At 47.0% G+C, this 14,289-nt stretch overlaps 1 protein-coding gene across 2 annotated transcripts in view; it reads right to left on the bottom strand.

The window, feature by feature from the left end:
- TJP2 (tight junction protein 2) overlaps window positions 1-14,289 on the bottom strand; it is a 94,810-nt gene that overhangs the window by 45,595 nt on the left and 34,926 nt on the right. For both annotated transcript variants that reach the window (XM_056106880.1, XM_056106881.1), the window contains exon 2: window positions 656-709. In XM_056106880.1, coding sequence (XP_055962855.1) covers window positions 656-709 — 54 coding nt within the window. The remainder of the gene's footprint in view (window positions 1-655; window positions 710-14,289) is intronic.

The following is a 14,289-nucleotide window of genomic DNA, read 5'->3' as shown; positions in this document are numbered from 1 at the left end:
AAGATGTGGCCCAAAAAACAGAAAGATAAAACTTGGAGATGCTGCCTCAATGTCCTAAAACAGTACAGAATATTTTCATTTCTCTCCATCTTTATTCTTTTTTTCCATAACCTGCTTTATCTAGATGGGTAAGCCAGTATAGAACCTCCAAAACCGCCGATCGTATGCATAGGTGAACCAGAAAAAAACCACAGGAGACAAATTTTTGTTATCACTTTAGTAAAGGTAAAAGGTAAAGGCCCTCCCGTTGATCATCGATTTGCTCGAGCGGGCCCAGTAACGTCTCCATTGGAGACTTTGTTGTTACTGTGTTTGGCATATCGAATACGTCACGGGGAGCTTGCCAGTAGTTGCCAGTTATAATTTATATTGTCCGGGGGGGAGCGGGGAATAAAGACATCCTACAGAATGGGAAGTGCCTGAATACAGAGGACAGAGCATTTGCCTTGCATGCGGTTGCCCCAGTTCAATCCCCAGCACCCCATACGGTAACCCGTACACTGCCAGGAGTGATTCCTGAGTGCAGGACCAGGAGTAAGCCCTGAGTATCACCAGGAACACCACCTCCCCTCAAAAGAAAGAAAGAAATTACATGCTGTAGCTCTGAAAGTTCCAGGACACTAGTGCAGTCCCCCCACAGACAGGAAGCACTCACCTTCTGTAGGGTGACAGTATACTGCTCCCAAATCAGCTCTTCCATGCCGGGAGTCTGTTTGAAAACAAGCAAAACCAGGTTAGAGAAAGCCACAAGCTAGATTTCAAATCTAGCACAATGGAAATTGCCATGATATCAAGTCCAACTCACGTATTCCATATACCAAAATAAGTTGACATTTTTGTTAGGAATTTTATGCTAGCAATTCTCAAACACTTTCACTTTTCAATAAATGGCATTTTCGATACTGTCACAAACAGAAAGTACAAAATCAAAAACTGTAAATAGTGGAAATATGTTAGAGTCGTCGCCCCCCCCCCAACGTGCAATGTACACTGTTTATCACAAGAAATTAAGATGAGAAAGCATAAGAACATGAAAATAGACCAAACCAATCTAACAAAAAGGAAATTAAATTTTTAAAGATGAATAAATAATGGCTTTTCATTCAAAACTATGTATGTATACCTACGTTCATTGAGGCACTTAGTACAATAGCCAGGATATAGAAAGAACCCAAAGGTCCAGTAACAGAAGAGTGGAGATTTAAAATAAAGAAACTGTGATACGCTAGGGGAAAAGGCAGCTCAGATAGAGAAGGGAGCACCAAATAAAGGGTGTTGGGAGGATCCTCCCAGGATGGGAGAAACATGCGGAAAGTAGACTATAGACCAAACATGATTGCCACTCAATGCCTCTTTTGCACACCACAGCATCCAACAGGAGAGAGAGAACAAAAGGGAGTGCCCTGCCACAGAGGCAGGGTGGGATTGGGGGCGGGGGGTGGGGGGAGGGAGGGATACTGGGATTAATGGTGGTGGGAAATGGGCACTGGTCGAGGGATGGGTATTTGATCACTGTATAATTGAAACCCAAGCACAACAACTTGTAAGTCTGCAACTGTACCTCATGGTGTCTCACTAATAAAAATTAAAAAAAAAAACCTGTGATATACATACATGATGGGGAACTAAACGACTGTAAGAAAAGATGAAATCACGCAGTTTGTGACAGTGAGGATGGAATTGGAGGGCATCACATTAAGCAAAGTAAGTCGAGGAAGGACAAATACTAGGTGATTTCACTCAACTATGGCATATACAGAGACAAAACAAGAAACCGACAGTATCAGTGACAACCCCTGGACCCTAAATTATAAAACTCAGCTTATAAAACAGTGTGGGGTTGGGGGGCGGGGTGCAGCGTGATATACAGGGGCAAGGGGTGGATGAAGGGGAGTAAGGAGGGGTGTGGGGGGATGATAAGATGGACCAGGTCTGAACTGACACAGTGGTGTCGAGGAGGTACAATTACCTGGTATGCCTAAACATTAACACTATTATAACCCTGTTTCCTAAAATATAATGACATAATTTTTTTTTCTTAAAGGCTTTAACTGGGCACTAGCGAGAAAGTAGAATGAGGTAAGGTACTTGCTTTGCATGCAGCTAACCTGGGTTCCATCTCTGGCACACAATATGGTCTCTGAGCCTGCCAAGAGTGGTTTCTGAATATAGAGCCAGGAGTTACCCCTGAGCACCTCTGGGAGTGGTCCAACCACCCCCACCCCCCAAAAAAGGTCTTAACTAAATACTACATACAAATGAAGATACTATGTAGTGATCTGGAAAAAAAAAAAAAGACGTGAAGAAGGAATTACCAAGAATGTAGCATACAACATTTCTTTTAAACGGGAAATAAGAAAGCGAAGTTAAGAGTAAGAAAATCAGGGCTGGAGCCATAGCACAGCGGGTAGGGCGTTTGCCTTGCACACGGCTGACCCAGGTTCGATTCCCAGCATCCCATATGGTCCCCTGAGTGCCGCCAGGAGTAATTCCTGAGTGCAGAGCCAGGAGTAACCCCTGTGCATCGCTGGGTGTGACCCAAAAAAGCAAAAAAAAAAAAAAAAAAAAAAAAAGAGTAAGAAAATCGTAAAATGTACACTTAAGAGTTCCTGAAAAAAATTTAAAATTAAAAACAAACTGTAGGTGGAGAAATGTAATATCCAAGGAGACAATAACACCTCCAGAACTGAAAGATTTCCAAATTTCAAGAAGGATGAGATAATCAGAAGAAAAAGAAAAGTCTATGGAATTTTATCACTGCAGAGAAAGAAACACTGAGAACAGGGAGAGAGAGATTAAATTACAGAAAAACAACATTTAGAATAACAACCGGCAGGGCTGGAGCGATAGCTCAATGGGTAGGTCGTTTGCCTTGCACACAGCCAACCCAGGTTCGAGTCCCAGCATCCCATATGGCCTCCCGAGCACTGCTATAACCTGGGTCAGGAGCTGCTGACATGGTCTCTAATCAGGGTCCTCTCTCCTGACCCTGCTCTGGGAAAAGGTAACATTGTTTCATATTTATTCTTCTCATTCCACCCCCCCCCTTCTTCTATGAGAGCCCTGATGTTTTGTTGTTTCATTTTACCGGCAGTGGTACTGTATCCATATTTGTGTGTCCATCTTTATGCTGCTTTGCTGATAGAAGTTAATCAATTCCTAGAAGTGGAACTGACTGATTTAGGGGGCATGTAATTTGTACACCCTGGCATATTAACATGCTGATTTTTCACCTGGGAAGCTTGTACTAATTTTTATTCCTACTTCTTCCACAACAGGAGATCTGTCCTCGTTCTCTCTCTCTCTCTCTCTCTCTCTCTCTCTCTCTCTCTCTCTCTCTCTCTCTCTCTCTCTCTCTCCTGTGCATCACCAGGTGTGACCCCCCCAAATAAGCAAAATAAAGATTAATTAAATTTAAAAAATAAAAATAAGAAGGTCCCCCCCCCCCCCCACAGGAGTGTAGTAAACACACACCCAGCTGAATTTTCTTAGGAACCAGACTTGATCATCCTGGTTCATTCCTATGAAACACCTCCTGATTTTTCTTTTTTTTTTTCCCTTTATTTTATTTTATTTTATTTTTTTTAAAGTTGTAGATTTACAATTTTTTGTGCTTTGGTTTCAATTATACAATGATCAGATACCCATCCCTCCACCAGTGCCCATTTTCCACCACCATGGATAATATTCCTCCCACCCCCATCCCCCCATCCCCCCAGTCTTTGTGGCAGGGCAATCCCCTGTGTTCTCTCTCTCCGTTTGGGTGTTGTGGTCTGCAAAAGAGGCATTGAGTGGCAAACATGTTCAGTCCATAGTCTACTTTCGACATGCATCTCCCCTCCTGGGAGGATCCTCCAAACATCCTTTATTTGGGAAACACCTCCTGATTTTTCACACACTTCCTTTTCAATGTGGCCTTAGAAAAATAAATATACGCCCTCCTACCACACACCCACACCCACACCCCCGCCCCCCCCCCACACACACCCACACACAAATACACACACATGCCTGGCTTCCAAGCTCAACCTCTCAGTTATCTTACTATACCATAAACTCAGCATCTTTTTTTTCCCCTTCTTTTCTGGTTGTTTTATGTTTTGTTTAGATTTGTGTTGGGTCATGATAGGCATGTCTCTGGGGCTACTCCTGACTCAGTGCTCGGGGATCATGCTCAGAATGGTTGCCTGGGATCAAATCCCAAGGTTTGTGCGTGCAAAGTGTGCACTCAGCCTGCTGAACTGTCTCTTTTCTTTTTCTTTTTCTTTTTGGGTCACACCCAGTGATGCACAGGGGTTCCTCCTGGCTCTGCACTCAGGAATTACTCCTGGCGGTGCTCAGGGGACCATATGGGATGCTGCGAATCGAACCCCAGTCGGCCGCGTGCAAGGCAAACGCCCTATCTGCTGTGCTATCGCTCCAGGCCCATGTTGAACTGTCTCTTTGGTCAATATCTAGCATCTTTCAACAGTGAATTAATCTGGATGCTATTAAAGAGTTTCCAACTCTTTTTGAATAAAGCTATAGCATGCCCACATGCTAAAGAACATTACACAGAACCCTCCCACCAAAATTATCTTTTAAAATGATCAAGAAGGAATTAAATAATACCAGGACAATCGCCCATAGGACTGAGTATTATCAAAAATTGGAAGGATATACAAATGTTCAAAATGGAGTGACAGCTAGGTTAAATGAATTGACACAATGAAATATTCAGGTATCCAAAATAATTAAGGTTCTGTCAATTTCATTCCAGTTTTTTTTTCCAATCACAATGACTGTTTTTGATGAGAGAGAGAGAGAGAGAGAGAACAAGTCTCCAGGTTGGTGGAAGAAGTAGGAATAAAAATTAGTACAAGCTTCCCAGGTGACCAATCAGCAGTTAATATGCCAGGGTGTACAAGTTACATGCCCCCGGATCAATCAATTCCACTTCTAGGAATTGATTAATCTCTATCAGCAAAGCAACATAAAGATACATGCATAAATATGTTTACAGCTGCTTCTAATTGTTGAAATGACAGTAAGAGATTAGCCACATACATATACAGTACCACTGGGGGTAAAATGAAACAAGAGGCTGGAGCGATAGCACAGTGGGTAGGGCGTTTGCCTTGCACTTGACAGACCCTGGTTTGATTCCCAGCATCCTATATGGTGTCGTGTGTCTCCCCCCCCTCCCCACGCCCCAGCACCACCAGGGGTAATTCCTGAATGCAGAGCCAGGAGTAACCCCTGTGCATCGCTGGGTGTGACCCAAAAGAGAAAAAAAAAAAAAAACAACAAAACATCCCGGCTCTCATAGAGGTTGGGGAGGTGAGGGAGAGAGGGAGGGAGGGAGGAAGGGAGGATTGTTAGAATAACTATGAAACAATGCTAAATTTTCCCAGAGCAGGGTCAGGAGAGAGGACAGTGATTAGAGACCATGTTAGCAGGCTCCCGACCCAGAGTTTTACTCTCAGCGACACATGGTCCCTCAGCATTGCTGGGTGCAGCCCTGGAGGTCCCCAGCACGTGCAGAGTGACCTAAGCATCCCAGCACTGAAGGCTGAGCCACACTGCATCCTCAGCGTGCCAAACCAGCACTGCATCAGCACCAGCATTCAGTGCGCCAAACCCCGTCCCCCAAAACATCTACCCTGGAGCTGTGTGACAGAGAGAACATTTTCACGTGAGCACATTACATTTAGAAGCTGTTTTAATTTTAAAAATAAAGGAGGGGGGGACTGCAGAGTGATAGCACAGCAAGTAGGGCGGCTTGCCTTGCCCATGGCTGGCTCAGGGTTCGATTCCAGCACTAAGCCCTGCCATGAATGAGCCCCTAGCAGAGCAAGGAGTGGGCCCTGAGCACTGCTGGATGTCATATCTGCCCCCACTAGGAGTGAAAAAAAAATTTTAATAAAATAAATAAAACAAAGACAGTCATGGGCTAAAGTGTATGCTTTGTATGTCTGAAGCCCAGGGCACATCCCCAAAATAGATAGACAGAAAAACAGACAGACAGACAGACAGATAGATAGATAAATAGATAGATAGGAGAGATAGTATAGCAGCAAAAGCACTTGTCTTGCAGGTGCTGACCTCGGTTCAATCCCCAGCATCCCATATGATCGATCCCTGAGCACCACCAGGAGAGTTTCTTGAATACAAAGCCAGGAGTAACCCCTGAGAATTGCCAAATGTGGCCCCAAAACAAACAAAACACAACAAAAAATAAATTTAAAACAGCAAAATAAATAAAACCTTTTAGAAATTTACCAGTTAGCCACAAAAAGAGGTATTGAGCAGGGGCTGGGGCCATAGCACAGCGGGTAGGGTGTTTGCCTTGCACATGGCCAACCCAGGTTCGATTCCCAGCATCCCATATGGTCCCCTGGGTCCCCTGAGCACCGCTCAATAATTCCTGAGTGCAGAGCCAGGAGTAACCCCTGTGCATCACCGGGTGTGACCCATAAAGGAAAAAAAAAAAGAAAAAGAAAAAGAAAAAGAGGTGTTGAGTAGAATGAACCTGGTTTATAAAATTCATTATTCTTCCAAAATGCAATTATATGGTCTTTAAATACCCCTGGGATGCCAATAGGAATAATTTAAGCTAGATTTGTAAGAGCAAATTAATCCCCTAATCCTCTGGCTACCAGGACAATAGAACTGAATCACATTTTCAATCAACGGATCTTAAGCCAAAAGATGTCCCTGACTGAGATGAAAACCGTCAGAATATAAGCGGCTTCTTCTAACCCCTGCTTCATCAGCTGTGGCATAAACTTTTAACATCAACATCATCCTTTGAAAAGAACAGCTGTTCTGCCAAAACAAATGATAAATTAAAAATCTTGATTTCGGTGGGAGAGGGAGCTACACAGTCAAGCACATGTCTCACACATGTGAGGCCCAGGGTTTGATCTTCAAACCCTACCAGGAAGCGCGCATGCGTACACACACACACACACACACACACACACACACACACGCACGCGCGCGCACGCGCGCACACACACACACACACACACACACACACACACACACACGTCCTTACAGCCGGAGCAGTAATACAGTGGGTAAAGCTTTTGCCTTACATGCGGCAGACCCAAATTCAATCCCTGGTAATCCATCAAGTTCCCCAGCACTACCAGGAGTGATTCCTGAGTGCAGAGCCAGGAGTAAGACCTGAGCACTGCCGGGTGTGTCTCCCACCAAAAACAAAAAAAAAACAAAAAAAGAGAAAGAAAACTGTCATAAAAGTAAGTAAGTAAAAGTAAGTACAACTCTTTTGAGAGTTATTTACAAAACACCATGACTTGTATTTTGTCCATAGAGCTGATACACGTTGTAGAGGTCTCAAATAACCATTTATTCACTCACTCATTCGATAGTATTTCCTGAAGGGGCCAGAGAAATAGCAAGAGTTAATTAAGGCACTTGCTTTGCACACAGATGACCCTGGGGTGATCCCCAGCACTGCTGGAGGACTGAGCACAGAGCCAGGATGGTGGGCCCTGAGCACTGCCAGGTGTGACCCCCAAAGCACTGTAGCACTGTCCTCCCGTTGTTCATCAATTTGCTCAAGTGGGCACCAGTAACGTCTCCATTGTGAGACTCGTTACTTTTTTTAGCATATCAAATACGCCACGGGGAGCTTGCTAGGCTCTGCCGTGCGTGCGGGCAGGATACTCTTGGTGGCTTGCCAGGCTCTCTGAGATGGACGGAGGAATCAAACCCGGGTCGGCTGCGTGCAAGGCAAACGCCCTACCCACTGTGCTATCGCTCCAACCCCCAAACCAAAAATAATTTTAAAATGTTCCTGAGTATCCACAAAGTGCCAAGTGTTGTGTAACACACTTGAGATATGCTGGTGAATAAAAGAGCCAAAGTCCTGTTTACCAACCACAAGTGTGTCCCAGAAGCAAACTGCTGACCGTCCTCACTGATCGGTCGGTCGGTCCTCCCGTTGTTCATCAATTTGCTCAAGCGGGCCCAGTAATGTCTGTCCTCACTGATGATTGTATTATTTTCTCAGAAACACAGAACTCCACGTAATCACACATTCCTGAGAATATCAGCTCCAGGACAAGCTGAAAGCTTGAGCACCTGCCTTTCCAACTAGGCCACCACACTCGGTCCCAGTGGGTTGGATTGGGCCAGGCTGGGTTGAACTGGGCCGGGCTGAATACCCAGCAGATAGCTGCTGTCAATCTTCAGGTTCTCTGCAGCTGCAAAAAGACTACGTAAGTCAGAGCTCAAATATGCATGTCCCATGCCATGCTGCAGCAAAGCCTCACGGGGCAGAGGCCCTGGAGAAACATGAATGTGTGCACGGGGTCACACACCATGAGAATTCATAGTCTTTATTAGCCTGAACCTGGAAGCAACCGAGTAGCTATCTGGAGAAGAATGGACAAGTAGATCATGAAATATTCTTCTTCTTGTTTCGGTTTGGTTTTGCCACATCCGGTGATGCTAAAGGCTTACTTCTGGCTGAGCTCAAGTGACCATCTAAAGTGCCCTACCCACTGTACGATGGCTCTGGGCCAAGCATGAAATATTGACTATTAAGATCACTGTTACAGGGTGGGAGAGATAGCACAGTAGCTAAGAGACGTTCTTGCCCACCTGGACATGTGCACCACTGCACATAAGACAGCTGGCCTGACAAGGCATGATCCCTGAGCTCAGAGCCAGGTACTGCACCACACTCCTCCATAAAGACATACCACAATGAAAACCAACTGTGGTCACAGGTTCCATCAGACAGATGCATGTCAAACACAGTGTTGAATGGAAAACACGCTAGTAGGACTACTTAGCAGAGAGGGTAGGGTGCTTACCTCACGCACCTGACCTAGTTTGATCTTCTTGGGGGGACCCCATATGGGCCCCAAACCCCACCGAAGGTGAACCCTGAGCCAAAGCCAGGAGTAAGTCCTAAACACTGACTGGTATGGTCCAAAAACAGCAACGACAAAAAGTTAAAATAACAAATTGTTATGTTTTTAAACCACAAAATTAGTATTTTATTTAGAAGTCTAAATACAGTTTCAATGTACATGTGTGTATATTCGACAAAACTCTAAAGGGCCTACAGGGCCAGGGATGTGGCTGGTGGTTGAAGGGAGGGTCTTGCATCATGACACCTGGGTTCCATCCCCAGCACTTTTTTTTTTTTTTTTTTTTTTTGCTTTTTGGGTCACACGCAGCAATGCACAGGAATTACTCCTGGTTCATGCACTCAGGAACTACTCCTGGCGGTGCTCGGGAGACCATATGGGATGCTGGGAATCGAACCCAGGTCGGTTGCGTGCAAGGCAAACCCCCTATCCACTGTACTATTGCTTCAGCCCCCCTCCCCAGCACTTTTTGACAAGAAGGATGTGGAAAAGACAAAAACAATTATTTCATCTTTTCCCAAAAATATTTGTTAAAAAATTCCCTTCTTTTGAAAGAGCTTAGTCAAATGGGTAAAAACCCAGCACTTCACATAAAAACTATGAAAGCATGTTAAAGCCAACCAGCTTTTTTTTGTTGTTTTTGGGTTGCACCAGCGATGCTCAAGGCTTTCTCCTTACTCAACACTCAGGAATTACTCCTGGTGGTGTTCAGGGCACTGTACAGGATGCCAGGGATCAAACCCAGGTCAGTCACATGCAAGCAACTGAACCACCAAGTTCCTGCAAGGCCACACGCAAAGCAACCCACCGAACTATCTCTCCAACCCCCCAACTAGTTTTAAAGCCCCTCTTCGTGATCCTCCCTCTCCTAATAGGCAGTTTTTGAGGTCCACAAAGTGCTGCTTCATCTCAGTGAGGAAGGCCAGACAGTCTTAAAGCTAAAGTTTAATCAGAATCTGTCAGTGAGGGACATTCTTGATAAAGATCCCAAGTCAGACTCTTCCTCCAAGTCTGTGTTTTCTTTTGAATCTGAATTTTTCTCTCCGCCTGCTTTTTTTCCCCATCTGAAGAAGATCATGTTCTCTCCTCTTAAACACTTCTCTCTCTGTCTCTGTTTCTTTGTCTCTCCACCCTCCTCATCCCACCCCCCCACATCTCTTCAATTTCTTTCAATTAAAAAAAGAAGGAGAAGAAAAAAAAACTGGGGACTCAGAGATTGTACAGCAAGTAGGCAGCTTGCCTACATGTGGCTGACCTGAGTTCAATTCCCGATACCTATATGGTCCCCCAAGCACTATCAGGAGTGATCTCTGGGCACAGAGCCAGGAGTTCAGGAGTGAGCCCTGAGTACCTCCAGGTGTGCCCCCTCCCCCCCCAAAAAAAACAAAAACAAAACAAATTTAAAACAAGCACTTGTCCATGCCACAGTGTTACATGTTACATTTGTCCAATTTACAAGGGAGGAGGGAGGGAGGGAGGGAGGGAGGAAGGGAGGGAGGGAAGGAAAGAAAATGTGCAGAGAAAGTTCTTTAAGTCAGAAGCCTGGGGGCTGGAGTGATAGCACAGCGGGTAGGGCATTTGCCTTGCACGTGGTCGACCCGGGTTCGATCCCCAGCATCCCATATAATCCCTCGAGCACCAGCAGGAGTGATTCCTGAGTGCAGAGCCAGGGGGAACCCCTGAGCATCGCTGGGGGTGACCCAAAAAGCAAAAAAAAAAAAAAAAAAAAAAAAAGGAAGCCTGCATGCAGGGTTAAGAAGAGAGATTTCTGAACTGCCAGGAAGCCAAAATTGTTCCTGCATACAACACCCCTGCCCCCAACCCCGCCCCTCTTATTACACTAGAGCTTATGGTGCTTACAGGTTGCTGATACCTGGAACATGACAGCCTTCGAGTCACCAGTTCCCTCAGAGATGACCCGTTCTACACGTCTGCTAAAAATAAGTCGCATATTTAAAAAAAAAAAATTTTCCTTTCATCTGGCCCCCGGAGTAGTGCGTGGAAAGCTGCCAGGAGCAAAATGCCATCTGAGGAGGAAGGGGTCCTGTACGAGGGCTTGGCTGCCTCCGCCCACCCTGCAGAGAGGCTGGGGAAGGAAAGGGGAGAGCCGGCAGGGGCACTCACATGGTCTTTGAATCTCCCCAACTTCCTGACCGCCTGCCTCCACAGCCTCTGCAGGGCCTGAGCCGTCTTCATGGCCTCTGGAGATCAGCCGCCGGGCCACTGCCCACACCCCGTAGCTCACCCACGGCCCTCGGTCCACGTGGTTACATAAGGCGGATACAATAGTGGCCCACATTCCTGGCAAGCCCTGTTGTCATCTAGGCAGTGACACATCCTTGCTGCGAGCACGCTGAGTCCTTTGAAAAGCAGGGGGAAAGCACTCTGGGGTAGCACCAACGCACAGCGACGGCTCTGCCCGCCCTCCCAGGACAGAGAAAGAGAACTGCGCGAGAAAGTACCCCCACAGCAACGCCATGGACACAGAACGAGGAGGGATGTTTCAGGAGCTAAGTTCAAGAGACTTAACTTAGTAAGGCATTCCAGAGCAGGACTATGGGGAAGAACACTTAGAGAAGGGATATTCATAAAGACTATCACACACACACACACACACACACACACACACACACACACACACACAGATGAATATGCATGAGCACACACATAGACAGGCATAGATAATACCTCCATGTACATATACATAAACACACGCGCGCACACACACACACACACACACACACACACACACGCGCGCGCGCACACACACACACACAAAGTATAAGCCAGCTGACAGTGCTTCAGGTGAAGAGAACTGCTGTTAAACACACAGGAGGATAAAAAAGATCTTGCAGCCCAGGAGATAAGGAGCTCATAACAGTGGACAGAGACGTGACCTGGACAGGACTGGCTTCTCGAACCTCTTTGTAAACTCAGCAGATAAAAGAACAAAGAGCCCTCTGTCCCTTGCGGTCTTGACTTTTTACCCCTGCAGGGCTGGGGAGCGAGGGGGTATGAGAAGCCAGTTTCTGAAAAATCTGGAAAGAAAGCAAATAACGGGAGTTAAGGTGTTCGCCTTGCATGCTGGAGGGGGTGGGCATATGTGTGGGGTGGCGGGAGGGGAGGGGGGGCAGAGTGGCACCCAGGAAGCAGAGAGCGTTCGCTCATTCACATCACATAGCACCACGGCACCCGCAGAGGAGAGTGAATGTGGAGACTGGGCCCGCTATCACAGAGCAGACACCACATGGTTTTTGTCTTGACTTGGGGGACAAAGGGTATGTTGGAGGCCATACCAGACTGCTCCTGGCCCTGCGCCCTGCGGTGGCTCTCGGCAATGTTGGAGAACCAACAAGTGGGGTCAGGGCTCGAACCTGGGTCTCTGCACACTGCAGGCCCTTGGCCCATGGAGCTTTCTCTGGACAAAGACAGTGAGATGCATGGGGCTGGAGCGACTGCAAAGCGGGGAGGGTGTTTGCCTTGCACACCGCCGACCCGAGTTCAATTCCCAGCATCCCATATGGTCGCCTGAACCCCTGACCACCGCCAGGGGTAATTCCTGAGTGCAGAGCCAGGAGTGACCGCTGTGCATTGCCAGGTGTGACCCAAAAAGCAAAAAAACACAATCTGTAGTTTTGAAATAGCTGTGCTGAAATGCAAAGGCAGTGGCACTCCAAGAACAGCCTTCTTGCCAAGGCTCTACCCTCCCTGCTCTGCCTGACCTTGGGCACCCACTCAATTCCAGGGCTAGATGAAAACAAGGAGACTGGGGCTGCTTTACAAGCTACATGGGCAAACTCCCATCAGAACAGCCTGCAGAATCCCGGCCCAGAAACCTGTGTGTGCGTGTGTGTGTGTGTGTGCATGTGTGTGTGTGTCTGTCTGTCTGTCTGTCTGTCTGTGAGTCTGTGACTGTCTGTCTCTGTGTGTCTGTGACTGTGTGATTGTGTGTCTGTGTTGTGGTGGGGTTGGGGGAGGACTGAAATCTGAAATGCCCAAAGCTCCCACAGGCCATCTCTCACACCGGGGTGCGGGTCAGCTCTCTAGACATTTCTGAAAGCTCTACGTCCTTGAGCCAATCACCTTGACGACCCTCTTCTGCAAACAGGGTGGCCCCCTCCTGGCCCTGACATCACTGCTGAGAGTCACTGCTGCCAAGTTAATCAGGACTCCACTCCGTGCGACCTTTGTGCTTCCTGCTAAGAGAGCACCAGTTATCACTGCCAACGCATCGTGGGGTCCAACAGAGCTGACCTCAGCACGGGCATCCACGGCCACGGACATCAATGTGCAGACTGAATAACAGGCATCACAGCTGAGCGCCACTCAGAGGCAGGGAAGACACTCTGAGAACTGCACCCTGAGGCTCTGTGAAGTCTCCTTTAGTGAAGGTCCTGAGTTTTCATTATTTGTTTATTTTGGTTGGGGGTGTCCACATCCAGTGGTGCTAGGGATTTACTCCAGGCTCTGTGCTCAGGAATCTCTCCTGGTGGTGCTTGCGGGAACATGTGGGAGCCAAGGTTTGAACCCAGGTGAGCCACATGCAAGGCAAGCACCCTACTCCCTGTACTGTACCACACAAGTGCCAGGTGTACACAGACTCTACCATGAGGCAATGTGGCTCTGTCCTCAAAGGAGTGACTTGAGGACTCCCCCATCCCCCCCGCCCCCGACTATCACTGTCATGCTGTTCCCTTCTCTATCTTATCTACCCTGCAACCCACACACACTTTTGATAAGAGTCCAACCACTGACCGGTCCTTTTTTTTTTTTAATTTTTATTAGTGAGGCACCATAAGGTTCAGTTGTAGACTTACAAATTTTTGTGCTTGGGTTTCAATTATACAATGATCGAACACCCATCCCTCCACCAGTGCCCATTTCCCACCACCACGGATCCCAGTATCCCTCCCAACCCCCAACCCCACCATCCCACCCTGCCTCTGTGGCAGGGCATTCCCTTTTGTTCTCTCTCTCCTTTTGGGTGTTGTGGTTTGCAAAAGAGGCAATGGGTGGCAATCATGTTTGCTGACCAGTCCTTTTAGCCCTTGTTTTCCCTGGCCTTGGGTAGCTGTCTTCTACTATATACTTTTATATACCACGAATGAAGGGCGGTGATGGGAAGGAACGTGGGTACACGAGTGCTGGGTACACTGGGTACACTGGTTGGAGAGATGGGTGCTGGAACACTGTATGATTGAAACCTAATCATGAAGGGTAATCTGTAAGGGTCTATCTCATAGGGATTCAATAAAAAAATTTTTAATTAAAAATAATAATAGGGGCTGGAGTGATAGCACAGTGGGTAGGGTGTTTGCCTCGCATGCGGCCAACCCGGGTTCGATTCCCAGCATCCCATATGGTCTCCTGAGCACTGCCAGGAGTGATTCCTGAGTGCAAA

Source organism: Sorex fumeus, unplaced genomic scaffold (genome assembly GCF_029834395.1).
Source record: "Sorex fumeus unplaced genomic scaffold, SorFum_2.1 ptg000149l, whole genome shotgun sequence".
Taxonomy (NCBI): domain Eukaryota; kingdom Metazoa; phylum Chordata; class Mammalia; order Eulipotyphla; family Soricidae; genus Sorex; species Sorex fumeus.
This window is presented reverse-complemented; position numbering and strand designations above follow the sequence as displayed.